Genomic DNA, 20,678 nt, shown 5'->3' on the forward strand with positions numbered 1-20,678 from the left:
ATAATGTTTGTTTCATGTTTCTGAGAGACACTTTTTATCAATTTAAGGATGTTTTGTTCTATTGCTAACTTATGAAGATGTTTTCTTAAACCAATCGTGGGTATTAACTTTCATTAAGTACCACTTTTAGATTTACTGTGATGATCGCATGTTTTCTCTTTATCAATGAAATGAATTAAACTTCCAGAATTCCTAATGTTCAATAAACTTTATATTTTGTAGTGCTCCCATCTTGCTCATTGTATATTATTATTTTGTATGCTTTTTCATATATAGTTCATATCTATATACTCCTATATTTGTCTAGTATTCTACTTTGCAGTAAATTTTTCTCTATCATATATGATGAGTTTGTAGATAATTTCAGAAGTTTTCTATTAGTTTCTACTCTCCAAAAGGCTTTATATAGCAAAGGAATAATTTGCTTCTAAAGTGATTTATAAAACTTGCCTAATAAAACAATCTGGACCTGGTGTTATTTGGGAGGAAAACATTGAATGTTTTCAATGTAGATTATGATTACTAGTTTATTCAAATTTTTAACTTATCCTTGAGATAATTTTAAAACTTCACACTTTTCTAAGGTTTTGTCCACTGCATGTATATTTTTCAAATTATTGGTAAAAGTATTCTCTTTTGTAAAAGTCTATGACCCTTTGGTTATATCCAATTTTTCTCTTGTTTTGAAAATTTATTTACTCCTTTTTACCTTGTCAGGATTGCTAGCTGGATGCTAATTTACTACTACAATCAGCTGTTACATACATTTATCAAGTATACAGATCTGTTTTATTAATTATACTTTTATCTTTTATTCCTTCTAATTTCTTTTTGTCCATTTCATTCTTTTCCTAGCTTCTTTAGTTGAATGCTTATTTTCAGTGTTTATTGTCTTGTAATTAATAATAAACAGACTATAGTTTACAAAAATCTACTGTACATTTCAAAATGGCTAGAGAGAATGATTTGAATGTTTTCAGCATAAAGAAGAGACAAATGTTTAAAGTGATAGATATCCCAATTATACTGCTTTAAGCTTTACAAACAATATAAAAGGATTAAATTATCACATATACCCTCAAAATATGTTACACCTATTATGTATTAATTTAAAAAGAAAAGCAAGAATAGAAACTTGACCACATCTTAATGAAAAGCATGACATTTTCATTAACATTCATTTATTAACATAATTTTAACTTTTATATTTTGTATTATGAACAAGAGCTATATATCATAGAAAGCTAAAAATAGTCAAATAAGCAAGAATGAAGAAAACAAAATAATTTGTTAATCCACTCACCCAGAGATAACCAATTAGCCTTGTGTAATCAAAGTATTTTTGAATATAAAAATTAATACAAATGAAATCAGACCATTCTGTTTTGTAACCTGCCTTTTCCACTTTATTATATTTCACAAATATCTCTCTAAATTATTATATATTATTCTAGAACATTGATTTGATTAGCTGTACTGTATCACTGCTTATCCAAATATGTCTTTATCATTAGATATTTCAGTTGTGCCTACCTTTCATAACAATACTAATATATTCTATGAGAGGTGACAAGCATGAACATTCTTAGGACCTTAACGACTTTTCTACTAGGTAGCAAAAACAAAGATAAATGAAATAACTGGATGCATTATTAAGGCAACATAAAAGAGCTCAAGATAATGCATTCAAAATTGAATTTTTCTCTGCATTGGAGAAACAGGAGGAGAATAACCAATGAGAAAATCACAGATCATGGCTAAGATGAGTTAAACAAAGCAGCAAATAAAGAATAAGAATGGAGTATTTCTATAGCACCTTCTACATGCCAGGTACTATGTTAGGCACTCTCACATTCATTACTTTATTTATTTCATGCTTAAAAAAACCTTCAAGTTAGGTATCAGTATTCTTATCCTTTTTTAGACTAGAAAACCAGACCTCAGAAAAGTTAAAATCATGGTGGCAGAACTATTTTTTTTTTTTTTACTTTTTTTTAAGTTCAGGGGTACAAGTGCAGATTTATTACATAGGTAAACTTGTGTCATGGGGGTTTGTTGTGCAGATTAGTTCATCACCCAGGTGTTAAGCCTAGTACCCATTAGCTATTTTTCCTGTTCCTCTCCTTTCTCCCACCCTCCATCCTCCAAAAGGCGCCAGTGTGTGTTGTCCCCCTCTATGTGTCCAGTGTTCCCATCACTTAGCTCCCACTTATAAGTGAGAACATATGGTATTTGGTTTTCTGTTATCCTCCTCTGCAGCAGGTTCCACAAGTTTAAAGATGCTTACATTTACATTTCAGTTCTGTGACTGTGTAAGTTTGCTACAGATAATGCAGGAACAGAACTGAAATTTCAATGTAAGCTTGTCCTTCTTTAAAAATGTGGAAACCTACTACAGAAGAAAATTTTTGTCAATACTTATAAGTAAAATTAACATGTCCACTATGAACAACTTTTACATTTCTTTTCTTTGTTTAATTTAAGCCTTATCTTGGCCCAAATTGACAAGTTCCAAATTAATATATGATTTATTACTAATGCCTTAATAACATAGAGGAGGTTCTGGTTAATATTTTTTTCTGGTATTGTTTTAAAAAACTAAGATGTTGCATATTGGGACTTTGTGTGATGTCTTCATGGCTACATTTTGAAATTTTATGTATACGTATTCTCTATTAATTTTGCTACAGCTCATGATGCATGACCAAAATGCATGCTGCCACATGAATTAATTTCCAAAATAGACTTAAGATTAATTGTAAATATTTTTCCAATGTGGATATTAGAGCTTTGTATCAAGCAATGCAAAGTAATATTTACTTAGCATTGTCAGGCAAATATACAGACTTCAGTCATAAATCCTTCACCAACCACTTCAGTACTATCTAGAATTTCTTTCATGTAAAATTCCCAGGAGATACTCAAGGGCTGAAATTCATGCTAAAACCACTTGTACAACTCACATGTTACAGAAAAGTTATGTCAAGGCACAATTAAACGTTGAGGAAAGACTGGATTCAGTTTGGAGAGGTCCCAGTGGCAAGTGAAGCCATCATGGATTTGAAATGCACATGGAGCACATCACTGTACAGGCCCCAGTGGCTTCTCACTCAATTACAAAAGAACACTTCTCTGCTTACCAAGTCAGAAATAGTCTTTGTCCCCATTCAGTTTTCTTATCTAATTTCTTCTGAAAAATCAAATCAAGATAGTAAACATACTATTAAGAGAATGCCCCCATTTCCTAACTCTAAATTGTTTACCACGGTGCAGATATTAAATTAATATTTGCTGACCCTTTTGTTAAAGTCGAGGATAATTACTTTAATTTTTAACCAAGAAATCTTCTAACTTTAATTCTGTGTTTATCTTTTGTTTCCTTTCTGTTCTTCTCTGCCTGTCATTCACACTGACCATTTCTTTTGTTTGTATAAACTTATGGGGTGCTAGTGTAATTTTGTTATATGCCTAGATTACAGAGTGGTCAAGACTTTTAGGGTATCCATCACCCAAATAATGTACATTGTAACTATTAAGGAATCCCTCATCATCCTCCATCTTCTCACCTCATTACCCTTCCAAATCTCCATTGTCTATCATTTCACTCTCTACCTCCATGTGTACACGTTATGTAACTCCCATTTATGAATGAGAACAGATTTGTTTTTCTGTGCTGACTTGTTTCACTTAAGAAAATAGCCTCCAGTTCCACCTAGGTTGCTGCAAAAGATAAAATAAAATGAAATAATTTCATGATATTTTATGGCTGAATAAAATTCTACTATATATTATATATATAATACATTAATACTTAATATATATTCTATATATAATTTTCTTTATCCAATTGTTGATGGATACTTAGGTTGATTCCATATCTTTGCCATTATGAATATTGCTGCTATAAACATATGAGTGCAGGTATGTTTTTGATATATTGATTTCTTTTCCTTTGGATAGATACCCAGTAGTGCCCAACTACCATTTCTAGTTCTGTTTTTGCCAAGCTATGCTTTCATGACTCTTTAAGTGTGTTTTTCTAGTATGTATTCCTCTTACCTTCGTCTTGTATCTTTCCCAATTTACCATTTGAAAGACTTTAAGAAAAAAAAAAACAGGCCAGGCATGTTAGATCACGCCTGTAATCCCAGCACTCTAGGAGGCCAAGATGGGAAGACTGTTTGAGCCCAGGAGTTCGAGACCAACCTGGTCAACATAGATAGCTCCATCTCTATTTTCTTTTAAAAAAATTTATACATATATAATAAAATACTCATTTTCCCTCTTTCTCTGTTTCCCTAGCTGCCAACTTAATGGTACACTAGGGCAGTAAGACCTTCTACCATTCTCATAACTTCAGGCAAATCTAGATAACAAATCTCACTCAAAATCCTCACTTAGTTTTCTTTCCATGACTTAGTTTTCATGTGGGATCAGTTTTTTAGGTACAAGATAAAAGTGTTTCCTCTTTCTAGCTCAGGGTTATAATCAAAGAGCAGGAATATACTATCCAGCTAACAGGTTTAGATTTAGAAAAGTCAGAATGTACTACCCTGCCTGTACCTCTCTTCCAACTTCCTTCTCATCTGTTTCCCTGCCAACTTCCCTGAAACTGAACCCACTGGCACCTGAGGCCAACAAGGTCAGGAACTGCAGCTCTAACTTTGCCCAATTTCCACTGAGTAGTTGCAGCCAAGTGACAAGGTAAGCTATTCATTCCAACCCCTCTCTGCCTTTCAGGAAGGCAGAAGTCTTGAACCCCCAATAATTTCTAGATCTTTGTTTTCTTGGTCAAATAGGCACTGATGTTGCAAATATAAAACCAGAAAGAGATAGAAAAGTGTGTACAAATATCAATTTTATATTTTAATCACTCTGCACTCTGAATTTTTTTACTTTTCTTGTCTCTCTCACTAGTACGATGACATATTCATAAACGCGGAGAAACCACAAAGATCAATTTCTTATATAAAACAAATCCATTCCAGGATAGAACTTTCAGGAAGTAACTGGAAAAAGAGAAATAATAAGTATCAGGACTTTCAATTCAGATTAATTGTACTTCTGATTAACTGCAAGTCACTGTAACTTATAAAATTGCTGACCCAAAGTTTTGCATTTCTTCTATAAGTATCTATTAAGCACTTAGCATAATGTCAAGCTGAGCCTTCTGAGCAAACAAAGATGAAGTACAAGATAGTCCCTGTGCTCAGAAAGCTCACAGTTTAGTGAGAAAGTTAGACATGTACGCCGATAAATACAGTCATGTGTGAAACAATACAAGGATGTACAGGTTTTTTTGAGAGTACTGAGGAGCTGACACTTAAAGGTTACCTACAGAGGTTTTCATAGAAAGAAAGCATCACAGAGCAAAGAAGATGTTAATCAAGTCTAGAAGAATCAGTCAGGCCAATGTGGCGAAGTTAGGAGGCATGGGAAGGAAAAGGCATTCCAAGCAGAGAAACTGGAGGTGTAAGAAAGCATGGGAAGGCCAAGTGGCAGGGCGTGTGAATGACACCGAAAGGGGAGTCTAGGATCTAGTCCTGAAGGGACAATGTGTCATGCTAAGGAGCTGGGACTTTATCCTTCCCACAGTTGGTTTTGAAATTCTGCCTCTTGGATTTAGAGATTGATAATTATAATAATTAAAATGCTATAATAGCTACTTTTTATTGGATATTTATTAAATGCCAGAAACCATTTTAAGTATTTTAAATGTATATTCATTATTTAGCTCCCAATATTAATATTGACTCCTCAAAGAACCCTATGATGGACGTATTATCATCCTAATTGTATTTATTTTAGTAGTGGTAGTAGTAGTAGTAGTAGTAGTAGTAGTAGTAGTAGTAGTAGTATTTTGAGACAGGGTCTCATTCTGTCACCCAGGCTGAAGTGCAGTGCAGCTCATTGTAGGCTCAACCTCCCAGGCTCAAGCGAGTCACATCCCAGGTAGCATGACTACAGGTGCATGCCATTCCACCTGGCTAATTTTTTGTATTTTTTGTAGAGGTGAGCTTTTGCCATGTTACCCAGGCTGGTCTGGAACTCCTGGACCTCCCAAAATGCTGGGATTACAGGCATGAGCCACCGCATCCGGCCCCCTCCTAATCTTATATGTAAAGAAACAGGCTCAGATAGCTTCCTCTAGGACGAAAGTGGAAGAAGAAAAGATGGGACCTGCCGGGAGGATTGGCCAGGCTTGGTGGCTCACGCCTGTAATCCCAGCACTTTCGGAGGCTGAGGCGGGCAGATCACCTGAGGTCAGGAGTTTGAGACCAGCCTGACCAACATGGAGAAACCCCATCTCTACTAAAAACACAAAATTAGACAGGCGTGGTGGCGCATGCCTGTAATCCCAGCTTCTCAGGAGGCTGGGGCAGGAGAATTGCTTGAACCCCGGAGGCGGAGGTTGCGGTGAGCCAAGATCATGCCATTGCACTTCAGCCTGGGCAACAAGAGCAAAACTCCATCTCCCCCCCAAAAAAAAGAAAGAAAGAAAGAAAAGAGGTGACCATTTTTACATAGCAGGTTTGGTGGTGAGGATACATTTGAACCAAGTGTTCCGTTGCTAATAAAAACATAGTGTCTGAGAGGACAAGGAGACACAGATTGCCAGTTAATGGAAGCTGTAAGAACTAGAGGAAGCCCTGGCTTTCAATACTTTGTGTCCTTTCCTCATCCCATTGTTAGAAGGGATATAAAGAAGAAGGGAAAGGGGAGGAAATCACACAAGTGGGAGTTGACATTTCATCAGGCCCTTTCTGGAGTTCTTTTGCTGTTCCTCTACTCTGCTTCTCCCCTCCAACATGAGCTATTAGCAAACCTAGCGCAATTCCTCACAGGTGTTTTCTCATTTCACCTTCACAACAATGTGATGCACAGCCTGCTCATCACTCCAATTCACAAATGAGGAAATTGATGCTTAGAGACAGTGTGTGAATATATGATTCTTTCCTGTAATATTGACTGTAGCCTTCCCCTCCATCCAATCTCCATCTTTTTTGACCCTTTCTGCTCTCAGCCATCCTCAACTAGATAACAGTGCTATGGCACAAACCTGTGGATTTTCTCCACAGAAATTATATAAGTACACTATGTTTTACTTAGTCTGTATTGATATATATTAGTTGTACATATTTTGAGGGTACATGTGATATTATGATACCTCTATACAATGTATAATGATCAAATCAGGGTAATTAGAATAGCACATCAAACATTTATTTTCTCTTTATGTTTGCGACATTATGAATCTTCTCTTCTAGTTATTTTAAAATATATAATGAATTATTGTTAACCGTAATTTCCCTACTATAGTATCAAACACTAGAACTTCTGTCTTGCTGTACCTTGTACCCCTTAACCAATTTCTGTTCATCTCCTTCTCCCCATTACCTTTCTCAGCCTCTGGTAACCACCTTTATACTTTTAACCTCCATGAGATCCACTTTTTGTATTCTAGTTATTGATCTTATTTATTATCTCTCTCACCCCTTGTAAAACTCCATGATATTTTGGGGGATGAGAGGTTTGGTTTTTTTTCTCATCTCCATCCCTATGTCTTGAAAATTCTTAGAAGACAGTAGATACTCAATAAATAATTTCAGAATTAATAGGTGATAAATACTCATGAATGCTTTTCTCTATCTTTCCAAAGTCTTAATGCCTGCCCTGTTTGTTTTAAATTATATTGCTTCAATAAGATAGTTTGAGAACTATCCTTTCATAATTCTGATCTGAAGAACTTACAAGGTGCTAAATTAGAAGATGTATTGCAAAGCCTTTATTTCAAATTGGCCAATATTTTTAATAAAAGTTTGACTTGCTTAAAAGAAATATTTATCTGGGATTCAAGTTCACTCCTTAGAATAGGTCAACACTTTGAGAGGGGGTTGTTTTTGCAAAATAAAAATTAAAGATTAAGTGTTTCTTGTGGCAAATTTTGAATTTTATTTCCATGCCCTGATTCCCAATGATGTGACACTATAATTGAGATATTATACCGATTTTCTCAATAACTTCAGAATGAATTTATAGGTGATCAAAGACCTTTCTGATTTCAAGATACCTTTAATAACCTTTACTAATTATTAACCAAAACTAAAGGCAGATTTTGCAAATACAAACTTGTCATTTCACCATGACTGTTATCTTTTTGATGGAAAAGATGAGGTTCAGCAAAGAACAAATCTACAACTTGGCCAGAAGACGGTAGACTTTGCCTTCAAAGAGCTGTAACACGTACATAAATAATCTCATCAAACCCCATCCACAGCCTCCTTGCTCTTGCAGGTTAATTAAGCACAGTGGGAGGGTTTGAGAGTATCCTCATGAAAAGACAATTTTAGTAACATTTAGGAAAAGAGCAAGGGTTAAATTTTATCTGAAAGACTAGTTTCCTTTGTAAGTCTTCAAAATGTTTTGCCTTTTGCAAAGTACAGACGCTGAAGCTGGCATGTTAACTTACTAAGTTAGCAGATTCCCCCTAAAACACGATGCCTTAAAGCCAGGCAGAGGGTAGAACTGGCGAATGGAGAGCATTAACTGTATGCTTCTTGAAACAATCAGTGAATGCAAACTGAATTGCCCTGGGTCAGCAGCAAGCAAAACCATCAGAAAGGTGAAGGCAAGAATGTCCATGTTTATATAAAGAGGATGACATTGTTCTGCCCTAAAAAGAGCTAACTCTGTATAATCTCATGTTTTCCTTTGATATTCTAAATTATACTGAAAATATACTTCCTTTTTTTTTTTTTGAGACAGAATCTCACTCTGTTGCCCAGGCTGCAGTGCAATGGCATGATCTCAGCTTACTGCAACCTTCACCTCCCAGGTTCAAGCAATTCTCATGCTTCAGCTTCCCAAGTACCGGGGATTACAGGCATGCACCACCACTCCTGGCTAATTTTTACATTTTTGATAGAGATGGGGTTTCACCATGTTGGCCAGGCTGATCTCCTCCTGACCTCAGGTGATCTACCTGCCTTGGTCTCCCAAAGTGCTGGGATTACAGGCATGAGCCACTGCGCCTGGCAAAAATATTGCTTTCTAAATGATACTTAGCTTGGGGATATTTATTTAATTATACTACTTCAGTAGTAGAATACCTATTTCTATTACTAATAGTAGTACTATAGTAATAATAATCATAATGATAGTAGTAATAGTAATAACTAGTACTTATAATACTCTAATGATACTAGCAATAGTAATATTAATAGTATTAGTAATACTACTATTAGTATTGCTATTGCTACTAATATTCCTATCGCTACTACTATTACTATATTGGTATTATTGCTACTATTAGTAATACTAGCACTGTCATTACTAATAGTGCTACAATTAGCAATACTAGTGCTACTAGTAATATTAGTTCTAATATTAGTGTTATTAGTAATAGTTGTACTATTAATGCTAATATTAGTAGGTAGTCCTAATAATATTGTTATTGTTATTAATAGTAATATTCTATTACTATTCTGTTATTCAAATAATAGCAATTTTAGCAATGGAATACCTTAAAGTTGCATTTTTCAGAAATGATCACTTCAGCTTCACTTTTTTCTTTCATCCAATTTTTCACCCAGTTTCTTATATTATAAATGATGTCTTCATTCTGAGTATTTAAAGGACAATATGAAGCAGTACATGCATATGACAGAAAATTTTCAAAAGTACCTATATTCAAAACATTCAAGTTGCATTTGATTCAGATCATTGTAAAACATATTTCCTCTGTCCTGGTTGGCAGAGCACAGTCAGCAGGGTGAAAACCCAGCATAGAACCTGCCCTGAGCCACTGATAACTGCAACCCAGTGTGGCAGGCTTCACCTCTGTGTATGTGCAAACTCCAGGACCTCACAATCCCACAGCTTAGAACCTTCAAAATGGACATTATCTTGTTCTGGGAACCTGTGGATGTGAGCAACCATCACATTTGGAATGTGATTCAAATCATGTTCCCAAAATATAAAATATAGACAATGAAATGCTGAAATTATATATTTATATCTGTATACACAAACATGAACATATGTAAACTTTCATCACTCTTTAGAATTTACAGAAGTTTCATTGTACTCTACCGAACACGTCTGTGGTATGTGATCTGGATGTTAGCAAACCCTTCCATGTCAACTCAAAAGCATCCATTGTTCTTGTTTTGTTAAAATTAATGTCACATTTTTATTACATAGAGTACTTTGCATGATGACTTCTGTGTATATGATACTGGCACATTTTGTTCTAAACGTTTATCTTTGGAGAATAAGTAGATAACTATATTAGTGGACACATAGGCTAAAGATCAATCTCTGAGAATTCTGATGCCTTATCTTAGTCGTTAGAATTAGCGACAGTGCCCTCTTCCCGCATCTGTAAGGAACATCCTTCATATTATTTTAATAGATGTGAGCTGATCTGTTTTTGAGTATTTGGTGACATACTGAGATAAGTGGATTCAGAATTACTAATCTGCATTATAATTGGAGAATGGGTATTGTTCATTTTTTTGGTTTCTAAATTTCAACTAATATTGCGCATTTTTAAAAGTTTTTTTTAGAGTACATTTACACGGCCTTGTTTGTATGCTACTCTTAGTTGCTCTAACTTTGATGACTCATTTACAGAGAATATTTCCTAAAGATGTCCTTCATAAAAAGGAGAAGTTTGGACTTGACAACAGTAATTTACTTAATTTATCTTAAATTTGGTTTCAGTGAGCAACCCTAATTAACCTGATTTTTTGCTGATAATCACTCTCAATGGAATCAAATCACAAATCCGGGGATGGATTGAGCGGCACCCAGAAGGAAGCAGCCCTCCGCGCACTGGTCCAGCGCACAGGATATAGCTTGGTCCAGGTAGGAACTTCTTGTGAAATCTGCTGAGACTCACCACTGAATTTGCACAGTGGTGGGAATAATAGTGGTCCTAAGATGCAAAATGGGAATGGTCAGTTACATAGCTCTTTAAAGAAATGTCCCTTTCTAAAAGAGAAGGAAATTGCAACATTTCTGTTTTGTAGATGACCCTGAATGTAACCTTCTTTCTACTCTAAGTTATCAGTTCAACCTTAACTTGCCACAGAATCAGTGTCCACAGTTATAGAGACTATTACAAAAAGGCAGCTAGAATTTGCCACCCAACGCTGTGAAGTAGAACCACATTGGTGTTTCAGGAATCAGCAGAAAATAAACTACAGCAGGAACCAGGCTTAGTTTCCAGAGAGATCACTGCACACGTAAGACTTCTAGATGTGGGATCCGAGGAATGAACGTTTTGTGTCTAGCTGCTGAAATTTATTTTCTCAGAACACTTGCTCATCCAGTCTAGGATATGTAATACTAACTTCTCTCCATGTTCAGCGTTTTGTAAAAGGAAAAAGAAAACACCACAATCTTAAAACTGTCTATTTATAGACACTATCTTTTAGAAATTATCTGTATATTATTATTATCTTTATGATATCTTCTTTTAGAGAATTAAAATGCGTTAAAAATGTAGTGTTAGATACATATATTATCTTATTAAAAGAAAAAAATGTTGCTTTTCTACAGTAGGACAAAGTATTTTAATTTCTCAGCTATTTTCTTTCACTTACATACTTTCCCAACTTAACCAAATCTAGACACTACTATGAATTCAAATGTCATGTGTGATTAGCAATAAAATATACAGTAGTGTCCTTGCATTAGATGCTCCTTTGTCAGTTGCAAATTTTACATTTTATTTATTTATTTATTTATTTTTGAGATGGAGTCTCGCTCTGTCACCCAGGCTGGAGTGCAGTGGCACCATCTTGGCTCACTGCAAGCTCCGCCTCCTGGGTTCACTCCATTCTCCTGCCTCAGCCTCTGGAGTAACTGGGACTACAGGCGCCCGCCACCACGCCTGGCTAATTTTTGTGTGTGTGTGTGTGTATATATATCCATATATATGTGTGTGTGTATATATATATGTGTGTGTGTGTATATATATATATATATTTTTTTTTTTTTTTTAGTAGAGACGGGGTTTCACTGTGTTAGCCAGGATGGTCTCGATCTCCTGACCTCGTGATCCATCTGCCTCGGCCTCCCAAAGTGCTGGGATTATAGGCGTTAGGCACCGCTCCCGGCCAAAATGTACATTTATTTTTAATTAATTTTTATAAATCACAGCCTGCTTTGTTAGACATAATAATAAAGTTATTTTCTTCATCCTAATTAAGAGTGTTAGTCTTTTTTAAGATTTCAAAAAGTTTCTATTATTTCATAGTTGACTTTTTGAAGTTTCATTTAAGTCAATGGAGATACTGACATATTAGTTTTTTTAACAATTAAAAGTCCAATTATTTTAGGCTCATTAATAAACTTTTGAAAAAAGCGTTTTCTTTCTTTTTGCAATTAACACTTTCATAAATGTTATAAAAACAAGAATGTTTTTGAATCTTTTTAAAATTTTGAACTTCTTGATATTAGAAACATTTGTGCAAAGACAGTGGAAATAGAAAGCATTTCAACCCTTTCAAACAGCAATCTGTTAATATTTATATATAAGAGTGTTCCCTTTCTGGAACCGTATTTCTAATGACCCATAATATAAGATAGAAATATGTATAAATCTGTCTAGGGTGAGATTAGCTGTAATGCATATCACAAACTTAAATGTATAAATATAAGAAAATTATTAAGTGAACTATGAATGTATAATTATTATACTCAATAAGCAGAATTTATGAAAAATAATCCTAAAACAATATAAATTGTCAATGACATTAAATTCAATTCTGGGTACTGGTTCTTCCTTTTCCCCCAGATGAAATTCAGGTTAAGTCTCATAACTTTTCTGATAACGTTCAGGTAATAAAAAGATCCTTCATTAAAAAAACTGACATTTTTTCATATTGATGTTATTCCAAACTAGATTGTTTGGAATCTAGTTTGGAATAATAGTAAAGACATAAAATCATTGAAAGTTACAGTTATTTCCCTTTCCCAAGTATGTCAGAGTGGAGGATAATTTCTTTTCTGTTTTTCTGCACTGCGTTTTCCTCTTTTAACACCGGTTTGGTAACTACAATTTCTGACTCCTGATGGAAGCAGAAGGGAGAAATGAAAGCAAAGGAAATGATGAAGGAAAGTTTTTACTGAGCTACCTTCATTGGGTTCTTGGGCCTGACAGGTATCGAAGCTTGTGAGATTCTTTGTAGGATCCTCAGACACCCAGCCATCTGCTCCGTTCTCTTTGATATTTGAAGCAGCCCTCATGGAGAGGATGGAAGATAATCATGAATTCCTACATGTGGCCAAACTCTGGTCCCCTGGAAACACACATTCCCTGGAATGTGGAAACACCTAGCAAAATCTGGAAACACCCCTGGAAACACCCAGCAAAATCTGGAAGTTGAGGTGACACAAAGCAACCACCTCTCCTTGCCAACAACAAAGCTGCAGGCCAACCCATTGTTCACAGTGAGAGATTTCAGAACTGAGTTAGACCCACCAGCTTAGTGTGTTCCCCAAACACAAAGGCGGGGAATACACATCAAGCTGTCTAAGTGGTTTCTCCTGCTTTAGGCAAAATGATAGGCGCCTCCCAATCCCTCCCACTTAGGGGGAACTAAGACTCACAACACAACAGCAGTTGTCTCCAAATATCTTTGTGTAAATTCTAAAACTCCTTTCAAACTCTCCAATCTCTTTTCTAAGCTTAGGGTGTAGGGTGATAGTTAACAATAGAAAAATAGTTTCCTACTACCTTCTCATCCTGCTTGGTGCTCTAGTCACTTGGTTTCGTACCTAAACCAGAGGCCAGAGTTAATGATAATTTATTACATATTTCAAAATAGCTAGAAGAGAAGATTTGAAATATTCCCAACACAAATAAATGTTTGAGGTGAAGGATATCCTATACCCTGATTTGATCCTTACCTGATTTGATCATTACATATTGTATGCATGTATTAAAATATCACACATGGACTCCTTAAATGTGTAAAATCATTATGCATCCATTTTAAAAGTCCAATTCCATCTTAAAATCTTGTTACAGATGAAATACTATTCAGTTACTAACAGTAATCACATAAAAAATTCTGAAGGGCAATTGTAACACATTACTGTTAAAGCTATGAAGAAAGCTTGCAAATAAGTTTTTTGAAAAGAGATCCAAATAACAATGGAGATAATCTTACTCCATTAAAAAATTTTACTCCATTGTAAGGTCAAATGTTATGATTTAAGGACATTTATCTGATACAGAAAATAATGATATGTATAATTTAAAATATTTACATATAAAATACTCCTAAAATATATGGCCAATCTTTCTTTTACTTTGATCTTATCTATTCAATAATATTCAGAAAATGTTTATAATAACGACTTAGACCACAAGTTAATTGTAATAATAATAATAACAAAAAATATTCTAACTGCTTTGTGTATACTAACTCAAATAGTCCTTACTATACCCTGTGTGGTAGCTACTATGTTTATCCCCAATTTCCTGATGAAGAAAACAAGGCACAATTTAAATAACTTGTGAGATGAAGATTCTGTTGTTATTGACCAAAATTTTTGGTTAGACTCAGAAAACTAAGAATTGTTATAATGTTGTTATAATGTGACTTTTAAGATTGCAATTTTAGAGATCAGCATGCTAGAGCATATGAAAAATATTTTTTTGGAACCTAAACTTTGTAACATGATTCACTTTAAGTAGTATTCATTAGCAGCGTGACTGTTGAATCAGAAGTGCTTAAATAATGTAGAAGCCTAACGTTCCAAAAGCTAGTTATCTACACCTAAGTCCTCTAATCAAAATGTAAATACCTATATAATTCAATCATTTTGAATGAATTGAAGAATGCCTCCTGATTTTGGCTACAGAGTATGGAAAATTATCCAAGACTTCAAATCAGAAGGCCTATAATCTAATCTAGTCCCTAGGGCATATGAGTTGTATGATCTTGAATAAGTCCCTTAACATCTCCAGGCCATAATCTCCTGGAAGATCAGCTAGGCAATACCCAACTATTTGTCCATGATTTTTGTGATTCTAGTATCTTCTGAATCTAGTCACTGGTTAGCACACTGGACTATTCAGTCAAAAGGGTAGCCTAAATATGTAGAAACACAACTTCAAACTCTTTGTAACTTAGGGAAAATCCTTTAGTCTTGCTAATACTTCAGCCTTCCTACGCTGGATTATACAAAAGATTAATACGATTATCCAAAAAGAAAGAAAGGCAACATTAAGAACATCAAGTTTACTTTTTAAAAAAGTTTTTGTACAAAAATTAAGATAAAGAAACATCCTAATACAATCCAAGAAGCATACCAATAAAATGATAGTTTAGAATTTTATAAATTAGGGTTTGAAGGATTTACTTTTGCTGTATCTTTGCAGTCTCTGATATTGAATGCTGAATATTTGCAGAACAAGAATTCAAAAAACAGAGGGTGATGAATTTGTGCTCTCTTATCACTAGCAGGACAAATACAGCTATCAAAAATAGAATTTTGTGAGTTACTTAATAACGTGACCCAGGCTTTTATGCAGCAACTGATGCAATAATGCCTGCTTCTAAGGCTTTGGAAATATGCTTTGTGATCTCTTTTTAAAATAATTAAATATCTTTGGATATTGATGGCTGAAGTTTTTATCAAAGTACTTTAGAGAATAAAAGACACGTAATGCAGTACCCCGCATATGGTAAGTATTCAATACATACTCTTGATGAAAATTGTGTAATATTACTAAGTTAAACTTTAAGTTTCATAATTGTATTATGCCTTGTAAAAATATTTTTAAAGAAAGTATGCTACAGTATTAACATGTGAACAGTCTTTGTCTCTGGGTAATGGAATTATGTATGGGAATTCTTTTCTCTACTTTTTTATTCTTAACTGTACTTACAAATTTCAAAAGCTAGCATATACTTCTTTGATAGCTAAAGACAAAAAAAAATCACATTATGATGAGCCTTTCCTCAAGAATGCATTAATGATGTGGGTCATAAACCCCGTCTCTACTAAAAAAAAAAAATATATATATATATATACACACACACACACACACACACGTATATATATACACACACACACACGTGTATATATATATATACACACACACACACACACAAAAATTAGCCAGGCGTGGTGGCGGGCGCCTGTAGTCCCAGGGGGGACTATGGGGCCGTAAAATGTACCAACAGGACCCTCTTCAATGTGATTTTGCCTTTAGTCTCTTCCAAAGTTTTTGTTGTCTGAGCACAACAAACAGTGCTGTAGGGAATATTCATTTTTAGATTGTGTATAAAATAATTATTTATTTTGTATAGTTCGTTCACCTTCACATCTTGTTAAAATCAGTGACTTCATGTTGGTAAAATCTGTTTTCAGACTGGAATTTAGAAAGCAGAATTTATTTGGCTTAATATACTGTAGAAGTTGGCATTATTTCTATTAGTTATTTTCTACAATTTTTACAAGGTGTATGCAACATGAATGCCAGATATAATGTTCCTAAAGTATGAAGAGTAATAAAAATTGTGATATAAAGACTAAATGAGTTGTGGAAATTTTGTAGAGATGTAGAATTAGAAACAAAGACAGGAAAAGCTAGGATATGAACATAATATTCAAATATTAATTTAGCTTTATCACCATACAGCCTAGTGTTTCTCAAAATATATCAGGATGATATTAGGTAGTTTATAGGTCAATATTTCTTATTTTAATAATTATGCATTTATTTTAATGTACATTAGAAAAAGCATAATTAGCATACATGAAAGTTTCTCTTTAGAACTAGAAAAATACATTCTCATAGGTGAGCATATTCAGAAACATATACACTTCCACCCAATGTGGTGTCTGTTGACATCAAGTTTAATTCTATTGCAACTAAACCTAAATGTATATTTAATAAAAATCACCTTCAAGTAGTCTGAATATTTTTTAAAATAGACTCATTATATCTAATATATATAAAATTTTAAAAGGGACGTGTATTAGCTTTGTTTACCCAGTTATCCTATTGATAATCTATTTTCTAAGAATCATTACAGCACAATTTTTATGAGGTATGATAGTCCCCTTGCTTTCGTAAACCAGTGGTCATCCTAAATAAACATCAAGATTTTTTGTTTTGTTTTGTTCTTCTCTTTTGCTTCCTTAGTCCCTATTATTGAGAAAAATGTATTAGTGCCGGGTCTTGGGATTATAGAATACAAAAATGCAGTGCCTGACCTAAAGTTCATATAAAGTGGGTGAAATGAAAAAGAATGCATCCAAAATTTACAACAACAACATAAGGCAGCCTCAAATGAGCAATACAGCTGTGAGTACCAAAAAGATCAGCATTTTCTGTATAGAGCCTTAAAAGTGACAATGCTCTTTGACCTGAGGAATGAGGACAAATATTTAGGCATAATGATGTTCATCATGTTGAAATTTATAATTTTTTAGAAATTTAAACTTAAACATATCCTAAATATCCAATATAATATTAATGGTCAAATAAACTGTGATCATTCTTATATTTTCAAATTATCTAGTAATATAAAATTATGATTTCAAATAATTTTCAAAGACATGGAGAAGTATTCAAATTTTAACATTTAGCTAAAAATCTGAAGGCTACATATAAATTTGTGAAGAATAGTTTAAGAAATTATTCACATATAATAAAGAACATTGTAAAATAACGAAGTATAATCTCTTAGTTTTTCTTGCCTGATGCTCTTCTTCATTTTCTAAATTTTCTATAATAAATGCAGATCATTTTTATTACAAGCAAAAAATCTCATAAGGCAGAAAAGATTTCTAAGGGTCATTCGGTCAGGAGTAAAAAAAAAAAGAAAAAAATCATGGAAAAAAACTTCATGATTAAATTTGGGTGATAAGTCCCTAGGTTCACTAGACTATTCTTTCTAATTCTACATACACATGAAATTTGTTTAATATTGATATAGTCCAATCCTTTTGCTTTGCAGTTAGAAAATAAGCCCCAGAGGTACACAATTATAAATCAGGGGTCAACAAACTATGCCCCATGAACCAAATGTGGCTACAGCTTGTTTATGTAGTAATTGCAGGCTATGAATTTTGTTTTTTTACATTTTAAGGATTTTTTTTAAAAAGCCTAAAATATCAACTATTTGGCCTTTTACAAAAAAAAAAAAAAAAAAAAATTCTGACTCCAACCTGATTCCTTAACCTAGTGCTCTATATTAGAAGCGAGTCTAGGTTTTAAAGAAAATTCTTTTATTTAGTATTTAATCTTCTGTAAAAGAAGTAGGTGCATCCCTTCTTTGCTGCCTATTCACACCAATTCAAGCACTGGGCCCTCACTTATTCATTTATTAATTCATTTGTTGATTCCACCACAAAGAGAGACACATTTCTACCTTTATGAAGATTAGTCTCATAGAAAAGATAGAAAATAAACAGATAAAGAAAGAAGCAAAGTAACTACAGATCATGGTAAGTGCCAAGAATGTGATAAACCAGGTTGTATAAAACAGAAAGCCAGGTGACCTTCTTTAGAAAAAATGACAGTGGAGGCTAAGATTTATAAGATGAGAGCAAATGTAATTTACAAGGAGCCAAGTATCCCTGGAAGATGGAACACACAGGCAGTACTCCTTAAAGAAAATATTGATAAAATACAGAACACTTTTGGGTAGTGAAGACATTAATGTGTCTTAATTTCAAAGATCTAGTGAGATTACAGCAGATAAGTAGGTGGCTTTCATCTTTCCCTTCCTCTATTAATCAGCCATGGACCTGGTGTCCTGGGAACAATCTCCTCAAGCTAGGAGCAAAGTACAGTATTCAATTCCCACCCCTCACACTTTCCTTTCTATGTATACTCTCTTGTATGGAATTTCAATGAAATCACTTGTTTTGATTCTAATTTGTTCAATTCTTCAGCAAATACAAGCCATCAGGTACAAAAGATGGTGCTAGATCAAGTCTAATTAGAATGCCGTTCCTCTTCTAAGAGTGCCCCAAATTAAGTTAACTCTCCATCTTTCCGGTTTGAGATAATGTATTTAGGTAATTTTAATTGGATGTTTCTCAAATGGCATTTTTCCCTATAAATAATACAATAAAAATAACCTGAGGGCCTCGGGTTTACTAATTGACTTCATCTAGACTGTCTCCAAGAGGAGCAGATGGAAAAATACTGTGGCATTGACATTCTTTTTCGCCGGGCGCGGTGGCTCAAGCCTGTAATCCCAGCACTTTGGGAGGCCGAGACGGGCGGATCACGAGGTCAGGAGATCGAGACCATCCTGGCTAACACGGTGAAACCCCGTCTCTACTAAAAATACAAAAACTAGCCGGGCGAGGTGGCGGGCGCCTGTAGTCCCAGCTACTCAGGAGGCTGAGGCAGAAGAATGGCGTAAACCCGGGAGGCGGAGCTTGCAGTGAGCTGAGATCTGGCCACTGCACTCCAGTCCGGGCGACAGAGCGAGACTCCGCCTCAAAAAAAAAAAAAAAAAAAAAAAGAGACATTCTTTTTCAGCCACTGCACAAAAAATCCTAGGGACAGAAATAGGAATTTGACTTCATGGCAAAATATAGCTCCTGGGTCCTACTTTTTCCTCTATTGCCTGTTCTCGCCACCTGCTCACATCCCTGCTATCCAAGGACTTAGGTCATTCACCAAGTGCATGGATACCAACTCTTTAAATAGGTAGCAATAAGCATCAGAACAGGATGGGACCAGTAGATCATCACAGGGTCATGCTTCCCTAAGCCTATCACCCCAGCCACCCAGAGGCCAACTTGATTTTAAAGCTCAGAAGCAATCTTTCTTCTACTAGCCAGAGATGCCATAGCAAGGTGCAAAAGACTCCGAATGAAGGAGCAGTTCTGCGAATCCCTTTGTGGAGGGGGTGTGTGCCCAACATTTGTGGGAACTTCATTACCCCAAGGAACACAGATATGTTCCAGAAGCTATTATTTCCAAATAGCAATGAATTTCTCCTCAAATAGCCTCATAGGGTGTTGGCTAGATATGAAGTCTTTGATATAAGATTCAAAATCTTCATAAACTACACAAGGTAGTGTTTTCCCTTAAGCTAGAAGCACACAGTTTTTCTATTTTATCAGCTTAAAAATTGGTGTGAATCTCATGACCCAAACACGCAGAAGCATGACCAGGTCTTGTGAACTTTGGACTGTGTGTGCTGACAAATTCACAATTTTTTAAAAGTGCTATTCATTTGTTAGTACTGATTGGCAAATAAAATTAAGTGACTCTTCAACGTCAGAACCTGAAAGCTTACCATTATGATATGCAAAGACAGCTTTCAAACAAGCTAGGCAAAGAAGAAATTATTGAGATCACAGTTCCTTGCAGTCATGAATTTGTATAGGATTTCAGCAGCTGCGATCTTTTATAACATTGTTAAAGAGGTGCTGAGCAGGGAACCAATACGACATTAAATGGTACATTGTCCACATCATTAAATAACATCCAATCCCATATAGAGAGAATTATTCCACTTTCAGTTCTCTTTTAGGCTTTCAGGTGGGGAAAGTTAGTTGTTGGAGGTATGATTTAAACACCTCTCCAGGCCCTGCTAACCTTTTTAAGTCCCAAGAGCAGGACTAGAGTGCAGAGCTTTTAGTAGACGACAGTGTCTAGGTAGAAGTTGATCATGATTTCC

General features: G+C 34.8%; 1 protein-coding gene across 2 annotated transcripts in view; it reads left to right on the top strand.

The window, feature by feature from the left end:
• Positions 1 to 20,678, top strand: part of A1CF (APOBEC1 complementation factor) — a 78,912-nt gene that overhangs the window by 14,847 nt on the left and 43,387 nt on the right. For both annotated transcript variants that reach the window (XM_033215344.1, XM_033215354.1), the window contains exon 2: positions 10,726 to 10,869. In XM_033215344.1, coding sequence (XP_033071235.1) covers positions 10,771 to 10,869 — 99 coding nt within the window. In that variant the 5' untranslated portion in view covers positions 10,726 to 10,770. The remainder of the gene's footprint in view (positions 1 to 10,725; positions 10,870 to 20,678) is intronic.

Source organism: Trachypithecus francoisi, unplaced genomic scaffold (assembly GCF_009764315.1).
Source record: "Trachypithecus francoisi isolate TF-2019V2 unplaced genomic scaffold, Tfra_2.0 Contig00586, whole genome shotgun sequence".
Classification (NCBI taxonomy): Eukaryota; Metazoa; Chordata; class Mammalia; order Primates; family Cercopithecidae; genus Trachypithecus; species Trachypithecus francoisi.